This window comes from Arvicola amphibius, chromosome 12, assembly GCF_903992535.2.
Source record: "Arvicola amphibius chromosome 12, mArvAmp1.2, whole genome shotgun sequence".
Classification (NCBI taxonomy): Eukaryota; Metazoa; Chordata; class Mammalia; order Rodentia; family Cricetidae; genus Arvicola; species Arvicola amphibius.
Genome location: NC_052058.2, coordinates 100,081,863 through 100,106,102, shown reverse-complemented (window position 1 = coordinate 100,106,102; position 24,240 = coordinate 100,081,863). Strand labels below are relative to the sequence as shown.

The following is a 24,240-nucleotide window of genomic DNA, read 5'->3' as shown; positions in this document are numbered from 1 at the left end:
GTAACCCGTTTTGCAGAACTACGGGGACACCTGTCTTTTGGCTAAGTCACTGTCAGTTCTGTAGAAATCTTGTGAAATCATGGCATTTCTCCCAGCAGTATAAACCTGACTTTTCCTGTAAGGGCACCTGGATACCCCACCGCCACCCCCTACCCCTGCCCACGACAACATAAAACCATGGTGTGAAAAGGATTCCCTCAGTTAAACCTTTGTTCTCACAGCCAAACTCTGCTCCCCCACAGACTCTATTGACAGCACTCCCTGGTAAGAAAGGAGCCCCATACAGGAGGCAATACGTCTGCTCTAACAGCAGACTCTGGAAGGTGCTATCTACTGCCCCCTTGTTCTCACCTAACAAGCTACTAATATTCTGTTTACTCCTCACCTTGGTTTCAACTAACATAAGATCACAGCCCAGGGAATTAACTGTTTATACAGGAAAAAGGCCTGAGTCGCTGAAACTCTCTTCAGAGAGAAAAATTCTCACTTAGCCACCCTGCTGGGTCAAAAGCAAGGTTCCCAGAAGAGATTCCTTTTAACTCAACCAGCTAGATGCTAATCAAATCAAGCCTGCAGGTTAGTATAGCTACCATATGGTGTTCCCAGCTGCCAGGGGGCTTCCACAGCCATGGCCCCTCTTGCCAGACCCACCAGCTTTTGTGATTCTGTAAAAAGCACACTTGGTACTACTGTTAGCGCTTATGGGGTTGCTGACTTGTCTTTATGCCCACATAAACTGAAAGCTGTGTGGAGATCGCCCCTTATGTGGCCGCTTCGCTTCTTCGTTCCCAGGGATAAAGAAGATGTAGCGGTAACGCACGTGAGTTGGTTTATTTCATTTTACCCTCAGATCCAATTAGCCAGGTTTTCAGCTGCCATAGTGAATCTTTCTGGATCCTGAGAGGTTTAATGGGCTTAGCCCCTAAGTAAACCTCCATAGGAGGGGCTGACTTTGACTCAGAGTTTGAGGGTGCAGTCCGTCATGGTGGAAAGGCACGGTGGCAGGAGCAGGAGACACCTGGTCCCATGGCACCCACAGTCAGGAAGCAGAGAGATGAGCGCTGTGCTCAGCTCACTTTCTCCTTTTTATTCTGCCTGGGTCCCCAGCCTGTGGAATGGGGCTGCCCAGTTTGACGGACCCACCCATGCCCTGCCCAGAAGTCCCTCCCTCTCTCCCGCCAGCACTGCCAGGCAAGATTAACCATCACAGAGGTATCAGCTCTGCTCACCAAGTATAGCTGCAGAGGCAACACCAGCCCCACCTTCCCAGCACAGCATAGGTGTGCCTCTGCTCGCTCTACAAGATCTTCATTAAGGGCACACAACTCAACTTCTGAGTGCTGACGCAGACCGTACTTACCAGTGATGGCACAAATCCTTTCCAACAATTATCTGATTGTGTAGTTATACAAATATGGTCAAATTCATCTGCATTAGTGGCTCAAATGTAAATTCCCAGAATATTAACCCTAAAGCAAGTGAGCAGCGTGCAATGTCAATGCCGTAAGCAACATGGAAAACTAGGAACACATACCTAGGGGTTTTGGTCCATACTGTTCAGTTCCCTGTGTTTTTCTGTAACTTTATTCTTTGCTCCCTCCCTCCTTCTCTCTCTCTCTTCCTCCCTCCCTCCGTCCCTCTCTCTTTCCCTCCGTCCCTCTGTCCCTCCCTCTCTCCCTCCCTTCCTTCCTTCCTCCCTCCCTCTCTCCCTCCCTCCCTCCCTCCCTCCCTCCCTCCCTCCCTCCCTCCCTCCCTCCCTTATTCTTTCCCTTCCTTACTTTAGTGTTGGGGCTGGAGCCCAAGGCCTTATCCAGGCTTGGTAAGTGCTCTACCACAAAACTACACCCCAGGCCTCCTCCATTCAAATCTTTCGGATGAACTGGTATTCCTTCTACTGTCAAACAGCACACTATGCCATCTTACTTCTTTGTATTCCTGGTGCCAATTGGGCTTAGAACACTGTATACCCTGGAGTTGTCAGGTCACAGCCTGGGCCTTCACATTCTAACCAGTCAGGCTGTACCATTCATCCTCAATAAGTCATTTAAGAGACAGGCTAATAAGTGAAAAACAGAAGGAAGAGATTCAGCCAGTGTGTCTACATTGGGAAGGAGAATCAAGAGGTCCAATGACCCCTAAGTCCACCCATGGGGTCCTCACATGAGGTTCAGGTTTAAACAGAAGGCCGGAGGTGTGTATATAGCTAAGCTGTCCTGGCTAAGGTTTGGTTCTGCCCATCACTGACCCATCATGCCAGGATCCCTGCAAGGTGATCTGACAGGTTGTGTGGGTCCTACCTGAATGTTTGTTACCTTCCAGGGAAATTGTAAACTCCCAAGACAGACACCAGCTCACAGCTATTTTATCTACCTGAACGTTTCCTATAGTCAGTTAATAGTTTCTAAGAGGGGGGAGACATTCTTCCCAGTGGTGTAGCCCTAGGCAAGGTGTCCACGCTCCTGTAAGAACCCTTGTAAAATGCACTGGGATACAAAGACATGGAAGTAGCTGGGAAGAGCAAGATCCATGGAAAAGATGGGGGGACAAAGGAGTGTAGTGGGGGTGAATGTGACCAAAATGCATTACATACATGTGTGAAAACACCGTCACAAGCCATTGTATCACATAAATAACATGGAAGACTGGGGAGGTGGCCCAGTGAGCAAAGTGCTTGCTGCACAAGCGTAGGATCTGAGCTGGGGTCCCCAGCACCCACGGAAAAATCGTCAAAGCAAACTCATCTGTAACCCCAGCATCGAAAGGAGTGGAGACAGGTGGATGCCTGGAGCCCTCAGGCCAGCCTAGCAGAGACAGTGAGAGACCCTTAAGTTAGACATCTCAATGTGTGTATGCATGCGTACACCCACAGAGCAAATGCATGCATGCAGCACACACACACATATGTACACACACATACACACACACAGAATGTGGGCATTTGTTAATTTCCTGAGCACAGATGGAGGTCAAAATTGTTAAGCGATGGCCACTACTTCATCTTAAGCCCAGGGCCAGGTAGAAAGAGTCATCAGATACAATTGGTCTGCAAACCAACAGCAGGTCATTTGGGTAGAAATCCCAACAGAAGAGACTTTAATACCTTGACCACAACTGGGTCAGAACATCATTCTGTGGGACCTGCAGATCATCTGGGATTTGAAGTCCGGAGCATCCTACTGCTTTACTCCAGTTCATTAACTTAAAAACATAAAGACAAGCTCTGGGGTGAGAATTAATGCTTACCTTGACCTGGGAGATTTATTTTTTTAAGTTCTCCCAGCCTAGACCTACATAAAGCCCACTGTGGAGATGTAGCCCAGGCAACCACAGTAAGCTACTTTTTGTTTTGTTTTGTATTTCTGTTAGTGGTGGCAGGCTGTGCAATGTTGACGGTTGTAGAATATGTGCCAAGTTTTGACAGCTCCTGCTTGGCCAAAATTCATGGTGGCACAAAGGAGCCCTGTGTTTTATGAGAGAGAAAGATATTCTCAATATCAGGACTGGGGGACATGGCTCAGTTTGTAAGGTGCTTGTCCTGCATGTACGAAGATCCCCAGCCCCACACAAACCACCATTAGTGGTGCCAGCACTCAGGAGTAGAGGCAGCAGAATCAGAAGTTCAAGGTTATCCTTGGCTACATCGTGACTTCTAGGCCACCCTGCAAACAGCATGTCTGTGCAGCAGGCAGTGAGGTGGCTCTCAGTAAAGGTGAGTGCTGCCAAGCCTGACAACCTGAGTTTGATCTCCAGACCCTTATGGTTGGAGGAGAAAACAAACTAGAAAGTTGTCCTCTGTTCAAAATACAAACATATGCACACACAAGTACATGAAAGAATTACATGAAGAGGTAATAAGAAATGTAAAGCCCAGACCACTATTCTTGGGTCAACTACAGATCACTACCTTCAGCACAACCAGGGATAATGTTAAGTCACAGGGCAGGAAGCGGGGTGATGTATCCCAGGACTCAGGAGATCATTGTAGAAGCATCTCCAGGTCCAGGCTGCTCTGTGCTACCCAGAAAGACAAACAATAGCAAACAGAAACGAATAATAGCAACAGCAGAAAGCTCAAAGCCAAGAAAGTCCTGGCTGCAAAGATGGCTCAGTGGTTAAGAGCATTTGCTGTTTTGGATGATGGCTTGGGTTTGGTTTCCAGCACCAACATCAGGCAGCTCCAGGGGATCCAATGCCATCTTCCGACCTCCATAAATACCACATGCAGGTGGCATACATACACACAGACACACGCCCAAATAAAAATGAAAATAAAGAAGGCCGCAGTTTATCAATGTAAGGATTATAAAGAACACACAACAACACTGAACAATGAAGTCACCACCAGGAAACAATGCTGTGTCGTTTCCTAGTTGACACTAATATAAAACAAACAAGGGTGTACTTAAATATGTAAATAAAGTAGTATAAACATATACAGGGACATATAAAGCGTGTAAACAAACTAATAGAAAATATAAGATGCATGGGCAGTAACTAAAAGAAGATGAAAAAAACCAAAAGTGCATTATTTTTTAGGGCAGTAAGGCCCGGACAGGGAAAACTTCTGAAAATCATCCCATACTGTCTTAGTTAGGGTTTCTATTGCTGCGAAGAGACACCATGGCCACGGATGCTCTCAGAAAGAAAAACACTTAATTGGGTGGCTTACAGCTCAGAGGGTTAGTCCTCTATCATCTTAGTGGGACATGGTGGCATGCAGGCAGACACGGTGATGGAAAAGGAGCTGATCCTGATCCACAGGCAAGAGAAGGAAGCTAGGTGCTGTGCTGGGCATAGCCTGAACATGTGAGACCTCACTGCCCACCTCCACAGGGACACACCCACTCCAACAAGGCCACACACCCTAACAGTGCCACTCCCTGTGGCCCAGCATTCACGCACAGGAGTCTATGGGGACCATCCCGATTCCAGCCCCCCCAGCCCCCACAGCCCCACAGCCCCCACAGCCCCCACAGCCCCCACAGCCCCCACAGCTACCTTGCTCTTTGAGACAGGGCCTCTCACCGAACACAGCTCACTGGTTGGCTGTTATCCAGCCAGCGAGTGCCAGGGCTCCAGCCACTGCATCCCTAGTGCTGGGATTATAGGCAAGCACCTTCACGCCTGACTTTACATGGGTGCTGGAGATGGAGGCTGTCCAGTGTGACAAGCGCTTCACCGACTGGCCTCTCTTCAGCCCTGCTTGGCGTCCTTTTGAACTCTGTTATTGGCCTCGGTTTCTCTACTGCACACTCACTCCCTCTAACGGGAACCGGCTGCACCTCTTGGCCCCAGCCTTTGGTAAGCACCGGTCTAGTTTCCATGAAACAACTTTCAAAAAATGTTTGTTTGTTTTGGAAGCAGGGTCTCTGTGTGGTTCTGACTGTCCTGAAGCTCCCTATGTAGACCAGGCTGGCCTGGAACTTACAGAGATTCACCTTCATCTCCTTCCCGAGTGCTGGGATTAGAGACATGCATCAGCACACCTGGTCCAAAATAAAAAATTGAGACAGGGTCTTCTGTGTCCCAGGCCTTCAGTTTCTGTGGCTGAAGATGACCATGGGTCATCCTGGTTCTCTCTCTCAAGCGCTGGGATTGCAGGTTACAGTTACGCTGGGCTGAGGGTGGAGCCCACAGCCCCTTGCGTGCCAGGAAAGCACTCTGCCAACTAAATTACGACCTATGAGACCAAAATTTTTAGATTCCACACATGTAAATGAGATCAGCTGCATTATCAGAAGCTTTAAATTTCCTCCCAGCAGCTCAGAAATACAGATTATTCCCCATGAATTGTCATAGAGCTGTCCAAGCCTCATGCTCGGAGTCTTATGCTTTAACCTTCGAAGATTTAGGGTTCCACTGCCTGTGGGGTTTGGGGTAAGCTAACCTCTGTAAGACTCAGTTAACAGATGCATGGTTTAAAGGTCATCTATGGACAAACTGACAATAAGTTCTTGCACTGGCGTTGTGGGGGAAGTCACCGAGAAGGCTGGGCCCTCGTCTGCCTAGCAGAGGTTAGTCACAGGCCACTGCTGTTGCCCATAGCCTGGGATAATAGAACGGCCCCAAGGATCACTGGGCCTCCATCACAATTCTCTTTGGTCACTCAGAAACTCTGCAACTCATTCGAATACCTTAACTGAGGCTCAGTTTTCTCATCTGTAAAATGGGACAAGGACACACTGATCTATGGGTCTGGGATAAGCGCCAGTGCATAACATCCATCTGAAGACTGAACTTCCCAACCTTCAGGCCACACAAGCAAGTGGTTACTTATGCTGAGCTCAGCTACTACCAAGCTGTATAGAAGAGCAAATGTGTCTGTGGCATGCATTTATGTGTATGCATGTTTGTATGTATGTGTTGCCAAACTGTGCTGGCTAATGTTGATTGCCATCTGGATTGGACTTAGAGTTATCATGTAAACATGGCTCTGAGTGTCCATGGGTATGCTTCTAGAAATGTCTAGCCGGGGTAAGCAGACCTGTCCTGGATGTACTTAGCACCGCTCCATGAGCTTGGATTCTGGACTGAATGAAAAGAATGCGGGTTGAGCACCAGCGTTCCTTTCTCTCTGCTTCTCCACTGTGGATACCACGCGACCAGCTTCCTCATACTCCTGCCGCCATGCCTTCCCCACCATGGTGGACCATCCCTTTAGATTCTGGGACAGACAAACCCTTCCTTCCTTATACTGTTTTTGCCACCGCAACAAGGAAAGCCACCGATATTCCAAGCCCTGCCTCTGACCTGAGATGCCGGGATGACTGAGTGTGTGACGTCACACCGTCCTCACCTGACTTTGGCTCAATTGTAAAGGCCTGATGATTCCGCAGCAAAGTGATATGGAACTCGAAATCCACGGGGCAGCTGCACTGCAAGGGGATCACACAACTTTTGCTGCAAAACAAGCACAGAAGGAAACGGAACACATCATTTTCCTCTCCAGCTTTCTTCTAACTAACCTAGAGAGGAACAGAGACTCGGGAAGCACAGCAAGCAGCAGGAAGTGACACCCAACATCAACTGGCGCTTCCTGTCCCACACCGACAAAAGATTTGTTTTGAAATAGGCTCTCATGTAGCCTAGGCTAGCATCAAACCTGCTACGTAGCCAAGTGTCTGGGTTCTGTTTCCAGAAAATACCCCGACAGAAGCAACTTAAGGGAAAATAGGTATGTTCATCTCTCAATGCCAGGAGAAACTGAGGCAGCAGGATCTTGAAGCAGCTACACCCATAGTCAAGATCAGAGAGCAGTGAAGTCATGCGTGCTAGCTTGTACTAGGCTCACTTGCTCCTTTTTACATAGTTCAGGATCACATGCCTAAGGAACGATGCCCCCCACAGTGAACAGGTCTTCTCATTTTGGTTAATGTAATCAAGATAATTCCTTATAGACATACCCACAGGGCAACGTGATCTAGACAGTCCTTACTGAGAGCCTCTTCTCTGGGGTCTCTAGATTGTCATATTCACAGTTAAAACTGATCCTCACACAAAGGATGATGTTGAGTTTCTGGCCTTCTTTTCTGTAATTCATAAGTGCTGGGATTATAGGCGCGCACCACCATGTGCTAATCATGCAGTGCTGAGGTTAGAACCCGGGGCTTTGTGAGCACAGTGGGCAAACACACTTCCAGCTGAGCTCCATCCCTTGTTCACACTTTTGGGAGAGCTCCATTGCATTCACTGTGAGTGCAGCTGCCACGTTGGGGAGATCTGCTTTCTTGGGAAGTACCCACCTGATCTACTCACCTATGGAGATCCCCACCACACATGGGCCTTACCTGCCAGCAAGGCTTCCCTGGATTTTGAGTCCTATAAAGGTGGAGTCATATGTGCAGGAATCTCAGTGCTATCCCAGATTCACACACACACACACACACACACACACACACACACACACACACACACACACACTGTTCAATAAATATTTGGTTTTCAGTAACTATTTAGGAGACTATAAATGTGGCTTTTAAAAGCATGTCCAAACCTTTTTGAAATTATTTATCTTTTAAAAATCTGTGAACTATCTGGAATAGTTCAAATATAAGTATTTTTGAACAATTAAGATTTCTCTATTCCTTCCTAAGAACTATAAACTGTTTCCAGAGAAACAAAGCACCACCAATTGATAGTCCTTGTCTATCTCTGCTCCTTCCTCCTTTGCGGGGGTGACCCTCACTGGAGATCTTCTGTCTAAAATTTCTACATGTTTGATAATATCACAGCATATGCTTGGGAAAGTGTGGCTGCAGGAGGAGGAGGTGGCTGGTCACATCACAACTCCAGTCAGGGAGGCAGACAGTGATGAACGCTGCTCCTCAGCGTGCTCTCTCCTTTTTATTAATCTGAAACACTACCCGATAGGATGGCACCACTCACATGCAGGGTGTGTCTTCCCAGTTCAGTTAAATTTTTTTGGAAATACCCTCACAGGCACACCCGTATGTGTTTTCTAGGTGGCTTCAAACTCAAGTCAAATTCCCCGTGCACTCAAGCGCTCCTAACCTGTTGTGGTTACGGTCCCGAGAGCTGCAGAAGGGAAACCAGTTGATTCCAGCACGGATAGGATAGGAGAAGGGTTGACAAAGCCCACGCCTGGTCAGGCACTGCTGGGAAAGAGCGCCAGTTTTCTTCAGGGACACGGCCCTGGGTAGGTCGCCCATGCTCTAGGAGCTGGCACTACACCTGTGTGCACACAGGCAATACCACCTGGACCCAGTAGGGTATATGTCTAGAAAACTAGGACAGAACATGAAGAGGCAAGGAGAGCCTGGATGGGGGTGCACGGGAGGAGCTGGAAGGAGGATTGGAAGTGAATCATATTCATGTATGAAATTTTCGAAGAATAAGAAAAGATTAGCTGTCACACAGGGGCTCCCATGAAACAGCTGTTTTAAATGTTGTTCCTTAGCTGTGATGGTCTGTAATACTAGGGTGGGTATACTGTAAACACTTGAGTCCCCACAGAAGACAAGGCTGTCCCAGGCTTCCAGCAGTGATCTTTCTGACATAAATCCTGGGTAATGGTCGCATGGGCTCCTTTCTTCATCCCAGTACATTTCTACCCAACCTATACATCCTGCTCGGCCTCAGCTTCCACTAGAGGTGTACAGCCAACCAGAACTCCCTGAGACGCGTCCTGACTTTGAAGACCAGTAAGCAATGGTGGGTGCACTCCAAGGTGTGATGGTCAATCTAGACTGTCCACCTGATGGGAATTAGAGTTTCCATGAACAGAGACTTCGGGGAATGTCTGTGAGGAACTTTCTAGTTTGGATTAGCGGGGGTGGGAAGGCCTACCTAAGCGTGGATGGCACCATCCCACGGGCTGGGATCCTCGACTGAGTGAAAAGAGGAGCTGAGTGCCAGCATCTGCCTCGTGTGTGTGTGTGTGTGTGTGTGTGTGTGTGTGTGTGTGTAGATGTCACATGACCAGCTGCCTCCCACCCATGCCGCCATGACGGACTGAACCCGGAACTCTGAGCCCAAATGAAACACTTTTTCAGTCGCTTTTGTGAGTTTTGTTGTTGGTTTGTCACAGCAGCTAGAAAAGTCCCGAGACTGCCGGCCACCTGAGGCCATCCCACCCTGCAGGCTCCGGTCTTATCTAACACACAAGGCCCGTGAGCCTAGCAGGCACTCCACCCAAGCTGGTCAGACTGATTGACAGCCTTTGTTACAGCAGCAGGGGCTGGAATCCACTCATGAAGAAGGAAGCAGGCTGTAGGCAATGGTTTATAGTCCACACGTGGTCTCGGAATAAGGCAGGGAGCTACGACTCCCATGAGCACCTGCAGGTGTCAGCTCAGAGATGTCCCAGCGAGGCCCTGTCTGATAGTCAAGGTTCTTTTGACAAATGCCACATGGCTGAATGTTTCTGAACTGAAACAATTCCCCCCAAACTCCCATGGGTTCTTCCCATTGGTGATAAATGGCCCATTTTCAATGAACGCCTAAGCTCTGGCAATTCTCAGAAAAGGTGTTGAGGTATTTGTTTAGCGATGATTACCAGGAGCCAGGTTCCTCATGCACTTGCCAACCTGGAAAAATAAACAGTTCCTTAAGGGAACAAAATTCCAATCGCCATAATTCAGAAGGCACATGACTAATGCAAGCCACCCAGGTTGCGGTGGAGTCTGCGCATCTGTGTATGTGTTAAATCCCTGCATGCATGTATGTGCACCATATAGATGCTGGAACTGAGCCTCGCTTTTCTACAAGAGCAGCAAATGCTCCTAACCTCTGAGCTATCCCTCCAGTCTCTGTGTGTGTGTGTGAGTGTGTGTGTGTGTGTGTGTGTGTGTGTGTGTTGTCACATGAGTGCTGGTCTCTGTGAGATCCTATGGAGCTGGCATTACAGGGGATGGTAAACTGACAGATGTGGGTGCTGGAAAATGAACTCAGGTCCTCTACTGTGTGTACTCTTACTCAAAGAGCTATCTCTCCACTCTGGTATGACAGTTAACTTTAATTGCCAAAGTGACACACTCTAGAACCATCTCGGAGGCTGGCCTTGAACTTACAGATAGGCCTGCCTTTGCCGCCAGAGTGGCACAGTTCGCCACAGTGCCTCCAGCTGCGTCGGATTATTTTATTATACTAAGGAAGACATCAGAAGGTTCCCTTGGCAGAGGGTGAGGGTGGGTGAGAGGGATTCTGAGCAGAAAACAAGCAAACAAACATGGAGAAAGCAAGCTAAGCACTTGGAGCTGTGAGCCAACTAAGCCCCTTTCCCCTTAAGTTGCTCTGATTAGGGCACTTTGTAATGGGGAAAGGGAACTGAGACAATTAATAGGTGCGAGGTCCTGGGTTCAAACCCAGCACTAGAAAAAAGACTGACATGTTTGGGTCTCGCTGAGCGTGGCAGTGCAAGTCTGTAAGCCCAGCATTTGGGAGACAGGTGCAGGAGGGTCAGAAGTTCAAAGCCAGCCTGACAACTTTCTTGAGATAGCATCTCAAATAAACAGATAAACCTTCTCAGCACTGGAGACATGATTTAGGTAGGGAAGAGTGTTTCCTGTGCAAGCATGACAGCCTGAGCTCAAACACGAGGCCTCAGCGTACCTACAACCCTGTGCTGCCAGAGTGGAGAGGGGCCCAAGGGTGCTGGGACTTGCCGGCCGCCAGCCTAGTTTCAGGGTCAGGGAGAGACCCCGACTCAGGGAACTGAGGCGTTAATCGGTAGAGCTGGAAACCTGATATTCTCCTTTGGCTTCTGCCTGAGCGTGTGCACACGTGTGCACACACTCAGCAACACACACACAGAGACACACACACACACACACATCAAACACACATAACTCTAAGCTAAATCCTTATTGATAAGTCCACTAAAACTGACCTACAGTGAAGAAAAATACTTCATTCTTGTTGTTTCTCAGAAACAAATAGAACCTTAAGTCAGAGTTCTTTGGTTCACAAATATTGGGTAACTAAAGACAGAAAAGCAGGTGGGCCATTGCCCTGGGGGGTGACCTTCACTTTCACCCCCTTGCTTTTATTATTTAATCATTTAGTCAGTCTTGTTAGGACTGTATACAAAAGCACACTAAATACTTTAAAAGAATAAAAGAATCACTCAATGTTTTAAAACAAAGTGCAACATAAACCTTTTAAATACTAAGCCTTTGTATTCTGTATAAATTTCATCATCCTCGGAAGAGAGCACAAATTTATCTTCTAGAAAGTGAATACGAGAGGGGAGCCTGGGGTGTGGCTCCATGGGCCGAGCGCCCGCCCAGTGTGCCTGAAGCCCTGGGTTCCTCCACAGCACCATAAACCCAGTGTGGTGGTGCAGGCCTGCGAGCCTAGCATTCTGCAGGATAAGGCAGAAGGATCAAAGCCATCCTCAGCTACACTGTGAGTTTGAGGTCAGCCTGGGCTACGTGGGACCCTGTCGAAAGGAAGGAGAGAGAAGGGGCAAGGGAAAGGGGAGGATGGAAAGAAAGGAGAGAGAGACAGAGACAGAGAATAAATTCAAATTTCTCTCATCCCATCTCTGATTTCAATAAGAGTGAACTTATTGGAGATGACTTAAAATCAAATAAACTATTTAAAACTCGGAGTGTCTGGAGAGAGTCCTGGACACTTTACCATAATAGGATTTGGCAAGGGACAATAAACAAGACAGATGTGTGCTGTTCCACGGTGGCTGGACTCAGTAGCCATGACAATCTGTTAGTTATTATGTTTTATAAAACTTTAGGGCAAGGCCCGTGGAAATGGAGCTGGCAAGGGACCTGCCTTCCAAGTGTGAGAGCCTTAGTTAGATCTCACAACCCACATAAAAGCCAGGCAGGATGAGAATGCATACACAGGCATGCACACAAATATCCCACATAAGGGAATGCACACCAAACACACATGTACACACACACACAGGAACGCACGCCACACACACTCATTCACACATACCACACCCATGCGCGCACACATACCACACACGCATGCACACACACACACACACCACGCATGCTTGCACACCCACCCACCCCATATACAGGAATGCACACCACACACATGCATGCACACACACACAGAGGAATATACACCACACATACACGTATACACAGGCACACAGAAGAATGCATACCACACACACATGTACGCACACAAGAATGCACACTACACACACATGCACACACACACCACACACATGCATGCACACACACACCACACACACCACAAACATGCATGCACATACACACACACTGCCAGAATTGGGGGTCTACTTATATGACCTTATGTACACCTAGTACATAGATCCCACCTCCATCATGTATACTGGACCTTGGGCATGTAGAACTAATGCATTTTTAAGTGGAAATGCACAAGTAAGCCTTCACTAGAACCTGATCGCACTGGAGCCATGAGCTTGGGCCCCAGAACCATGAGAAATGTTGTTATATCCAAAGATACTGACTTCACGCTTACATGCTTAAATTAGGAAGATACTAAAATATTAATGCTAATATTTAATATTAAAGTCTTGATTTTCTATAACTAAATCATTGGTTTTTTAATTTTACAAACTTTATTACACAAAAACCTGCAAATAAATAAAAATATCGCACACCAAAATTAGGCAGTCCCAAAGCCTACACAACTCAATGAACTTCTCTACAGTTAGAATTAGCGCCCAAACCAGAAAATCCATGGCGGAATTCCAACTAGAAAAACAATCGGCTTTATCTCCTCTTCTATGGCTGTGTCTGCTACCTGCACTCAGTCCCCCATCCTCTTACACCTGGCCTTTCTTGTTCTAGCTTCTGTATGTTATACTAGCCATTTGTGCAATTGTTCACATGCGTACATATGTTATTGACTAGATTCCACATGTGAAAGAGAACATGTAGATGTTTTTATTTTTGAGATTATGTGACCTTGCTTAATATTAGACTTCATTCATTTCTGGCAAAATTTAAAATTCATTTTCAAAGCTGAATAGTAGTATTCATATGTGTGTGTGTGTGTGTGTGTGTGTGTATGTGGGGTTTTCTTTTGCACTATCCATTCATCTGTGCTCAGCTGGGTGACCAGGACTCGGCTATAGTGAATGAAGCAGCAATACACACAGGATACAATTCCTCTATGGCAGAGTCTATTATGTTTCTATTAGAGGGAGGCACTTGGTATGCGCCATTGATAGAATACAATAGTCTCTGATCTGAGCAGGGTCATGCTGTGTGACCATGTGCAAAAGCATATGCTCTGTGTCCAGAGGCTTCAGTGAGCACACATGGTATCTGCGTGCAACAGAAGCAAGCACAGCTCAAACACCTGAGATTCATAACACATTTGACTTTGAATAAATTGTTGGTTGACATATATTTGGAAGTCTTTTGCTGTTGCCAAAGTTTTTACAACCCACATGTGCAATTATGAGCAGCAGTTTAAGACATCAGGGAACAGCCTGGATCCAGTGAGCTTGTCGCTGCAGACTTGATAAAAGATGCTCTTTTTCTGGACAGTGAAATAGAATTAAATTTAGAAAAAGACAGGGCCAAGGATGGGGAGATGGCTCAGTATGTAGTCTTGCTGGGCAAGCATAAGAACTTTGGTTCTGATTCCCAGGATCAGCGGAAGCCAGGTATGGCTCGGTGTACCTGGAACCCCAGCTCTGGGAGAGTGGAGACAAGCTCATCTGGGATTACAGCAGGCTTCAGATCCAGAGAAACACTGTCTAAAAGAATAAGGTAAGGGGGCTGGAGAGATGGCTCAGAGGTTAAGAGCATTGCCTGCTCTTCCAAAGGTCCTGAGTTCAATTCCCAGCAACCACATGGTGGCTCACAACCATCTGTAATGGGGTCTGGTGCCCTCTTCTGGCCTGCAGGCATACACACAAACAGAATATTGTATACATAATAAATAAATAAATATTTTTTAAAAAGAATAAGGTAAGCCTGGCGGTGGTGGCGCATGCCTTTAATCCCAGCACTCGGGAGGCAGAGGCAGGCGGATCTCTGTGAGTTCGAGGCCAGCCTGGTCTACAAGAGCTAGTTCCAGGACAGGCTCTAAAAAAAAGCTGCAGAGAAACCCTGTCTCGAAAAACCAAAAAAAGAAAAAAAAAAAGAATAAGGTAAAGAGCAGGAGAGGAAAATCTCTTAATGTCAACCTTTAGCACACATGAGTATGCATGCGTGCGCGTATACACACACCACATACACAACAGAGAAGGCAGAGGAGACATGTATCTGTCACCTGTAGGGATACTATACAGCTTATTCACATTTTGTAAACACCTTTAGGTATGGGTTCCAGCTCAATGGTAGAGCGCCTGCTTAGCGTGCATGAGGTTCTGGATTCAAATCCCAGCACCAAACCCCAAACCCCACTCTTTAAAAGAATGTTGTGGTAACATTTACTATTTAAATATTTTAAACATGCCATTCAGTGGCATTAAATACACCACACTGCTATGCCACCTTCAGCCGCCCACAGGACCCTTTCTCCTTATGTAAACCCCGTACCCATTATGCACTAATTCACATTTCTCCCTCGCCTGCCACTGGCAGCCGCAGCGAGATCCCTCCCTAGGAATGTAATGACCATACGTTCTTCATATGACTAGAACCTTAAGGAATAAAATGCCTTTACAAACTGGCTGGGAGCTAGCTCAGTCGGTAAGCCACTAGTCATGTGAGCTTAGGGAGTTGTGTTCAGATCCCACACCCATGTAAAAAGTTGGCTGAAGTGGGCTTTGCAGTTTTAATGCCGATGCTGAAGAGGCAGAAGCAGGCATTTTCCTGAGGCTTGCTGACCAACCAGCCTTGTGGAACCTTGTGGAACGGCAGATCCCCCGTGATAGAACCTGTCTTACAAACAAGGTAACTCGCTGCAGGGAATGACACCAAGGTTGCCTTCCGGCCTCCACACACATGTGTAAATGTGTATCAGACCCCCCTTCCAGTATATGAACACAAACACACAGCTAAACACACACATGAACAAACTAAATTCTAAATTCACTCAACACATAATTCTTAATAGAAACGACACATTCGAAAGCAAACAGTGCTTTACAGTTCCCACAGGTGTAGGTAACATGGGCTAGTCGGGGATACAGAGTGAAATTCAGGGGTGACTCCCTGGGAGGAAGCCGGGCCTGTGTCTGGAGCTTAGAGAAGAGGAAGAGCTGGTGACAGCATCCAGGAAGGGGGCTGAGGGTAACAGGGGGAGGACCAGCTGGGTAGAAGGAAGATGAACAGCCTCCTGCAGGTACTGGCTTTCTCATATGGAGAAAAACAGAACATTATCAGGAAGACATGAAGAGGCATTTAAAGGGGGAGGATATGAAGAGGCACTTAAAACTGTGAACAGTGTTTCCTTTAGTCTATGGGGTAGAAGCGACCACGACCACCTGCCGACTTTATTCAAACCAGTTCCTCCCAGCCAAAGAGCCTGGAAAAGAGTTTGACTGACATTACCAGCAGGGCACCCTCTGTCAGCCTGCTTGTCCTGGTGGCCTATCCACCTGCAGCTATCAAAAGGAAAGGGTCATTCTTTGTTGGAATAAGAAATGTATTTCTTTCATTTATTTAAAATAGGTTTTCTTTTTATAATATTATAATTTTATAATTATAATATGATGACATTTTGGGAGTATAATACAACGAAATCATTTTTCCCTGTCCTCTTTCCAAACCCTTCATGTACCCCACCCCCAACTCTCTTTCAAATTCATGGCCTCTTTAATTGTTGCCGCTGCTGTGTGTGTGTTCCTAAATACATAAACACAACCTGCTTAGACTGTGCGAGGCTATGGGTCATGTTTTCAGGGCTAACCAGTTGGTATTGGGCCACCAGTTGGTGTGCTCTTGCCCTAGGGAAAGGAAATTGATTCCCTTTAAAGTAAAGCAAATGAAACTCAAATACTTCTGGTTTTGAAGCTGCTGTGTATAAGAACTGGGATACGATATTGGGGCCATGTCTCAGAGAAGACAGCAGTTCATGGAATTACAGCTGTGGCTTGGGGTGTAGCTCACTTGACAAGATGCTTGCACCACACAAAGCAGGCATGGTGGCACACATCTGTAATCTCAGGGCTGGATAGCGAGCTTGAAGCCAGCCTGGGCTACACGGTGACAAAGAAATAAAGGACACAAAGTAGAAAGGATGGAAGGTAGTCAGAGTTCTGGGAGCTGGCAGTTACTCCTTCATCCTGACTGTGACAAACAATCATCATATTGTAAAAAGTACACTTAACACATGCACATGTGTGTTTGTATGTCTACATGCGCATTCATATCGTGTACATGTACATGTACGTGTACATGCCTGTGTACATGTACATGTCACATGTTGTATGTGCAGTACTATAGATCTGGGATGTAGCAGTCATTTTGACAAGCCAACTGCTGGAGTAATGTTAGTGCAGGGAACAGCAACCATATGAACCAAATGGGAAGGGGCACATCCAGACACTCTGAAGGTCAGGGCACTGATGCTCAAGCCCTGGAGACCATCCATAGTTCCCTTCGCTCCTTGAAGGAATGCACTTTGGGCAGACGATGCCATTCTTTATGCTATATTCTTAAATGTTAGGGACAGCAATTTATCCAAGAATACTTTGTTTGTATCAGTGCCTCTGTGTGTATGTGTGTGTATGCACACACATGCACACATGTGTGCAAGCCCTAAGGATCTCCCTGTCTCCACTTTCCCAGTGCTGGGATCATAAGCCTGCATTATTACCATGCCCAGCTTTTGGGGATCTGAACTCAGGTCCTCATGCTTCCTGGAAAGTACTCACTGGACTGAGCCACCTCTCCAGACCTCGTGAAGACCTTCTCTGACAGTCATGATCGTCAGGACTTAGTATGCGACGCTAGCTTGGCTGGTTAAGCATGAGTACTGAATGCATGAATTGTAGACTGGATGACTCCTCTACCTTTAACTGCTCCCCATGCACACATCCGTTTGCCTTTGCAGCCTATCATAGGTTTAGATTCCTTTACCCACCACACAAACCACCTGGACGGTAACACAAAGGCTATGGGAAAAGAGCGGGTTAGAGTCTTAAAGCTAGGCTTTCCTTTGCTTTCTCCTGGATCCCGATATCCAGAATGTTGGAGAAAGGTTAAAAGAATTGTTAACTCAGGTCCTCCAGCGGAAGTCCCCTCTGTTGGCACCTGAAGTTGGCACCCACTTCTGCTGAGTGAAGAGGCAACTCTTCAGTACTTGCTTTATTGGTCAGAGAGATCCCTAGAGTTCAGAGTGGGAGGGGCTTTCTTTCCTGCTGAGATTCAGGAAAGGAGACTGGCCCAAGAATAGCTAGATAGATATGTGTACAGTCAAAGCACTTCAAATCAAAGAAATTCTAAATACAAAGGAGAAAAAAGTTCAGATAACAAAAACACAGGTGCTTGTCAAGTGGCAGGGAGAGAGCGAGAGAGAGAGTGAGAGAGTGAGAGAGAGGGGGGGAAGGAGGGAGAGAGCAAGTATGTGCTTGTGTACACGGGAGTAGCAGCTAGAAGTCAACCCTGGCTATTGCTCTTCACCCTCCTTGTGTTTTGAGACAGGATCTCTCACTAGCCTGGAGCTCACCTGTAGGGAAGGCTCGTTGTCCAGAGAGCCCCAGAGATTCTCCTGTCTCTCTGCCTGTCCAGTGCTGAGAATATAAGAGCATACTACTGAATTTGTTTCCCTTCTGTTTCTGTGACAAAACACCATGACCAAAGCAACTTGTAAAAGAAAGTGTGTAACTGTGTGTGTAGTTTCAGACCATAGAGCCATGGTGGCGGAGCAAAGGCACGGTGGCACGAACAAGGGAGAGCTCACATCTTGATGTATAAGCCGGAGGCAGAGAGCGGCACCTTGGGGATGGTTAACAGTCTTTTGAAACCTCAGAGGCCTCCCCCAATGACACACCTCTTTCAACAAGGCCACACCTCCTAAACCTTCCCAAACAGATATTCCATCTGGAACCAAGTATTGAAACATGTGCGCCCATGGGGGTCATTCTCATTCAGCCCACCAAAACCAAGCCAACATTTTTATGTGGCTTCTAGGAATTGGACTCAGGTTCTCATTCTTGTGAAGCAAGCGGTTTAAAGTGGAGCCATCTCTTCAGCCCACGGCCAGTTCTTTCAACCAAATACTGATTTTGAGATGTAAGCTAGCTGCTGTCCCGGAGACCCAGGTAGAAACTGAAATAAAGAAGCATTTCTCCAAGGTCAAGTCATCCGTTTTGCGATTGTCCATTGTTGTATGAGAAAACCAGTGTGTTGTACCAAATGGGTGTGCCAGCCGTTTTGCCTTGTCGCTATGCTGGCATCCCTTCCTGCAACACTGTACATTAAAAACTGCTTCATTTTCTTTAGACTTCAATGTGCTGTTATCTTTGCCAACATGGGGGCACCTTAATAAAATACTGCTATTTCTTTAACTCTATGTTAAGCCAGAGACACATAAACAGAGTTCTTATTATGAGGAAGAATAATTTTTCCTTCTCTGAAGATCCTCGTGAAGACGGATCTTTTGCTGTCTCCCAGTGTGTCTGCTGTGACCTGCTGCAGCTGCTTCTCAGAGCCTCCCACAGGGGCTCAGAGTCCATCCAGAGCAAGCCGGGCTTGGCTGTTGTCTGTGTAATCATTCTTTCCTGTCAGCGCTGGTTGGAGACTACACATTCCCATGTAGCCCAGAGGCTTTAAAAGCCAGGGGCAGAACATACCATTCTGACTTTGGCCATTTGCACACAGAAATGAGCCGAGGCCCAACACCTGTATTAGTTACTTGTCTCATTGTTGTGACAAAACCACCGTAAGAAATGGTTCACTTTGCCTCATGGTTTGAGGATGCAGACCAATATGGTAGGGAAGGCACGATGGCAGAAGCTGGAGGTGGCTGGTCCCACGGCATCCACAGTCAGGAAGCAGAGATGGATGCTGTGCTCAGCCCAGGACCCCAGCCTGTGGGATGGTGCGGCCCATATTCCAGGTGGGTCTTGCTACCTCAGTTATCCAAATCTAGAAATTCCATCACAGACACGCCCAGAGGTGTTCTACAGTAATTCTAAGTCTTATGGGTTGACAATCAAGATGAACCGTCACGAGTTATTTATAACTCATTACTGGTTGGCCATCCGTGGTCGCTTGGTGCCAGGAAGAAGGAGTGATGGGAGAACAAGGTCTGTGGAGTAGCTCCAGCTCCAGCTGGCTATGTGGTACCGGAAAGACACTTGTTTTATTTTTGAGACCGTCTCTTGGAGCCCAGGCTGGTCTCAGTTCACTGTGCCGCTGAGATGACCTTAAACTTGATCTCCCTGCCTCTACTTGCTGAGTGTGGAGTCCAGGTTACATCATCACACCCAGCCAGAAACACGGTGCTGCTGTGAGAACTCCAGAGGAAGACGAGCTGGCGCAAGCCCTCTCAGAACCAGGAGAGCTGAACGCTACAAAGTCCGTATCTAACACGGGCATGCTATTTATTTTGTATATAGGGAGAGTAAGATTCTATTGCAACTACAATACCCTCAGAGAGGTCAAGTGATTTCCAAATTGTGTGTGTGGGAAGCATGCGTTCTTGTGGACGTGCGTGTGTACATACATGTGTATGGAGCCGAGGAGTCGACACTGGGTGTCTTCCTCTATTGTTCTCCACCTTCTGTTCTGAGCGTCTCTTCCTGAACCTGGAGCTCACTGGTTTGGCTAACTGGCCAGCCAGTACGCTCCAGGGACCCTCTCATCTTCACTTGCCTAGTGTCAGGGACACCGGTGCACGCCTGGCTCTTCTGTGTGCTGGCGTCTACACTCAGATCCTCGTGCTTGTGCCGTTGGCTCTTGCACACAGAGCCGCTCACCCAGCCCCATGCATAGTTGAATTGATCTAGTTGCAAATTATAAAGTGAGGCCGTGGAAGGACAGAGGACCGCAGGTCCTCTGCACCCAGCGACACTGTTTTGTGTAGGGAAACTGGAAGGACCCTGGAATGCAACGTTCTTATTTACAGAGGCTGTCAGGGAGCATTTCAGAAGATCTGAAGCCATCAAAGTTATTTATGGCTAGCTGGCAAGCATCCCCGAGGCGTTTTATCTCAGAAAGGGAAACTTAACAATGGTCGGATCCAGCCACCAAAAAATATAGCTGATGAATGTGAACCAGGCCAAGTTGTGACTAGAGGAGATGGAGGGAGATATGGCCCAGATTTCAGAGCAGCTTTGGTCAGGTCATGGTAGCTCCTACCCAGAAGTACCCCACGGTAAAAAAGCAATCCACGGTAAGAAAGCACCCCACACAAAGAAAGCCACATGAGTGATTTCAACACAAGTCCTCGGCTTCTGACAATTTTGTCCAAATTCTTTTGTGTGCAAAGGGCAGAACAGACTCCTTGAGTCCATGTGTCCTATCATAGATTCATGGCTTTGGCTGCCAGCTTGACACAGCCTAAAGTCATCGGAGAGGAGATGCCTCAATGTGGCAACTGTCTGGATCAGGTTGGCCAGCTGGCACATCTGTAGATATAATAGATATAAGAGGCCCAGCCCACTGTGGGTGGCATCATTCCTAGGAAGGTGGTCCTGGACTCTATATGAAAGCTAGTTAAACATAAGCCAGACTTTGAGCCAGTACAGTACCCAGCATCCTACAGGGGTCCTGCTGGACTGCTTGGCTGTGAGGTGAGCTCCTTATCTGGAGGAAATGCTGCATGGAGAAGCCAACAGTCCTGCCTCCAAGTTCCTGCCTTGACTTCCTTCAGTGATGGGTTATGACTGGACGCTTAAGCCAATAGAAACCTTTCCCCCTAAGGTGCTTCTGATCAGAGTATTTGCCACAGAAAGAGAACGAAACCAGATCCCTGCCCTTCGATGGATTTAGATCCTTGTCCTGCTTTTCCACTTCATAATGCCCAGGGGTTTTTCTTTGGTAGAAGAAATGGTTTTCTTAGTGAGACATTTTTAAGAAAACACATACGGCCCTGGGGAGATGGCTCAGTTGGTAAAGTGCTTGCCCTCCAAGCATGAGGACCTGACTCTAATACCAACAATTCACATAAGAAAGAGAAGAAGCCGGGCGGTGGTGGCTTACGCCTTTAATCCCAGCACTCAGGAGACAGAGGCAGGCGGATCTCTGTGAGTTTAAGGCCAGCCTGACCTACAAGAGCTAGTTCCAGGACAGGCTCTAAAGCTACAGAGAAACCCTGTCTCGACAAACTGAGAGGGGGGGGGAAGAAGATCTGCCCTGAATGTGGGCAGTGCTATCCCATGGGCTGGGGTCCTAGACTCACTAAAAAGGAAAGGAAGCTGGGCACCAGTTTCGTTCATCTCTTTCTGTGTCCTGACTGTGGTCACATGCCTGCCTCATGCTCCTGCTGCCTTGCCTTCCCCGCTGTGATGGACTGCATTCTTTGGCTGTGAGCCAAAACCTACCTTCCCTCCCTTCCCTTACTGCCATGGCAGTGATGTAACTGGTAAAGGGCCATGTCTTGTCTCTTTTACCTGCTTTATCTCCTTTAGGTTCTGCCTAGAAGCTGAGGGGTGCTGCACCATGCTCTTCCCAGCCTCCAAAATGAAGAGCTGAAGTGCGATCTTCATAACTCACCGAGTCTCAGGTATTTTATTATAACTACAAAGCAGTGGACTGAGACCATACCTAACACGTCAGGAATTCGAGAGATGAATGAATGAAAGAATAAAGAACCCGTCCAAACTATGCACTGGACCACTGAGGTGACCGGAGATTCATATGGACTGCTTTTGGGAATTGCCTGTTCAGATACATCATTCTGCTAGTGCACAGCTTGGACCAAAGGAAGCAAGGAAGGGTCTGGGTGGCCAAATGCCGCTAAAAGGACTGAGAGGCAGAGACTTGGGAAGGTACTGCCTGCTGCCAGGATGTCTGCAGGAGAAAAATAGCGTGTTTATCTTTTAAGAGATTTTTAAAAAAATATATTATACCATTATAAACAGTAACTCAATTAAGTAAATTGTTTAGCTGAATTTTTCATTCTGAATACAAATGAGGCGCATTATGTGGAAAATAGCTTGGGGGAGGCCCCGGGAGGGTGGACATCTGTTTCCTGGGCCGGTGACTGATGACCACAGTACAAGGCCTTGCTGTTTGCACCACTTTCTTACACCATTTCCCCCTCAGCCCATAGCCTTGTTTGTGGCCCAAATGAGAGGCGGTTTCCAGACGGCAAGAGGAACTTGTGACTCAGGGAATTCCTGCTCCCTGGCACACCAGCTTTGATAAAATGTACGCATTGCCCACCTAAAGGGATCAGCTATTTACTTCCCAAGTGCAGCCAGTTGACACTTAGGAGCTTGAGGTGACGGAGAAGGAGAAGGTACTGGGATGTAGTTCAGTCAGAATGGTTTTGGAGAAATGGGGAGGAAGGCATGGGGCCAAGAACGGACAAGCTGGGTGCTGGGAGATGCTCGGTGGGTGCTGGGGTTTGAACGTAAAGCTTCCTCCCGTTCGTGCAGATGCTGGAACATTTGCTGACAGTGAGATTTGGGAGGGCTGCAGAGCCTTTATGAGGTAGTGGCCTTGCTTGAGGCCGTAAGTCCCAGGGGATGGGGAGGCTTCAGGCCTCACCCCACCGGCAGTTCTCTCTCTTTTGTGTATGGATGAAAATGTGACCAGCCAGCTTCCTGCTCCTATGGCCATCCCTTCCTGCCTGGAGTCATGCCTTCCCCACCTTGAGGACTCTGTCCCTCTCAAATGTAGTTCAAAGTAACCCTGTTGCTCTTTCAGCCATTTTTGTCAGGGTATTTGATCAGGAGAGGGGAGGTGGCCAGGGGAGGGCTGGGCACCTGTACTGGGGACATGGACTTCAGGACAGTAGGGATTTCCTAAGAGTGGACAGATTTATCCAAACAAATAAATAAAATAAAATAAAATAAAAGGTGCATGCCTTTAATCCCAGCACTTAAGAGGCAGAGGCAGGCAGATGCCTGAGTTTGAGGCAGCCTGGTCTACAGAGGGAGTTCCAGGACAGCCAGGGCTACACAGAGAAACCCTGTTTTGAAAAAAAGAAGCAATTTTTATCTTTCATCGAGAGTGTCACACGTGTGTGTCCCAGTCATAAGAGAACCTGTAGGAGTGGGCTCTCTCCTTTGACCATATGGGTTCCTTCCAGGAACTGAACTCAGGTTGTCTGGCTCAGAAGCAAGTACATCTTCCCGCTGAGTCATCTCTCTGGCTGAAAAAAGGATTTCAATACTTGTCGTTTAGAGACCAGCTCCCTATGTAACCTGAGCTCAGTATTTCAAGCTCTGAAGAGCCCACATGGCCACTCTGTATGTGCAGCGAGCAGTTGATTAGCATCTCCTTGACATCTCCAGGGCAGATGGCACTATGCCTGCTGGTAGGCATTTAGTATTTGCTGGAAGAGTGAGATACGCAGGGTTGGGGAGATAGGTTGGTAAAAGTATGGGGACCTAAGTCTGATCCCCAGAACCCATGTAATAAAAAGCCAGGCACGGTGGTCTGTGCACTTGTAATCCCAGTGCTGGGGAGGTGGAGACAGGCAGATCCTTGGAGCTCACGGGCCAGGTAGTCTAGACTACTGGGCAAGTTCCAGATCAATGAAAGGCCCTGTCTCAAAAGAGTCAATAAACTTAAACAAAAAGTGATTGGCACCTGAGGAGCAACATCTGAGGTTAGCTTCTGGCACCCGCCACAGATGCAAACATACACAGACACAGACACATGGAGAGACACACAGACACACAGATAGACAGACAGACACACACACAGACACAGACACAGACAGACAGACAGACACACACAC

The 24,240-nt window shown here is 47.4% G+C and overlaps 1 protein-coding gene across 3 annotated transcripts in view; it reads right to left on the bottom strand.

The window, feature by feature from the left end:
• The window catches only part of Cfap221 (cilia and flagella associated protein 221), an 88,450-nt gene that overhangs the window by 47,004 nt on the left and 17,206 nt on the right, over window positions 1–24,240 (bottom strand). For all 3 annotated transcript variants that reach the window (XM_038349651.2, XM_038349649.2, XM_038349650.1), the window contains exon 7: window positions 6,797–6,900. In XM_038349651.2, coding sequence (XP_038205579.1) covers window positions 6,797–6,900 — 104 coding nt within the window. The remainder of the gene's footprint in view (window positions 1–6,796; window positions 6,901–24,240) is intronic.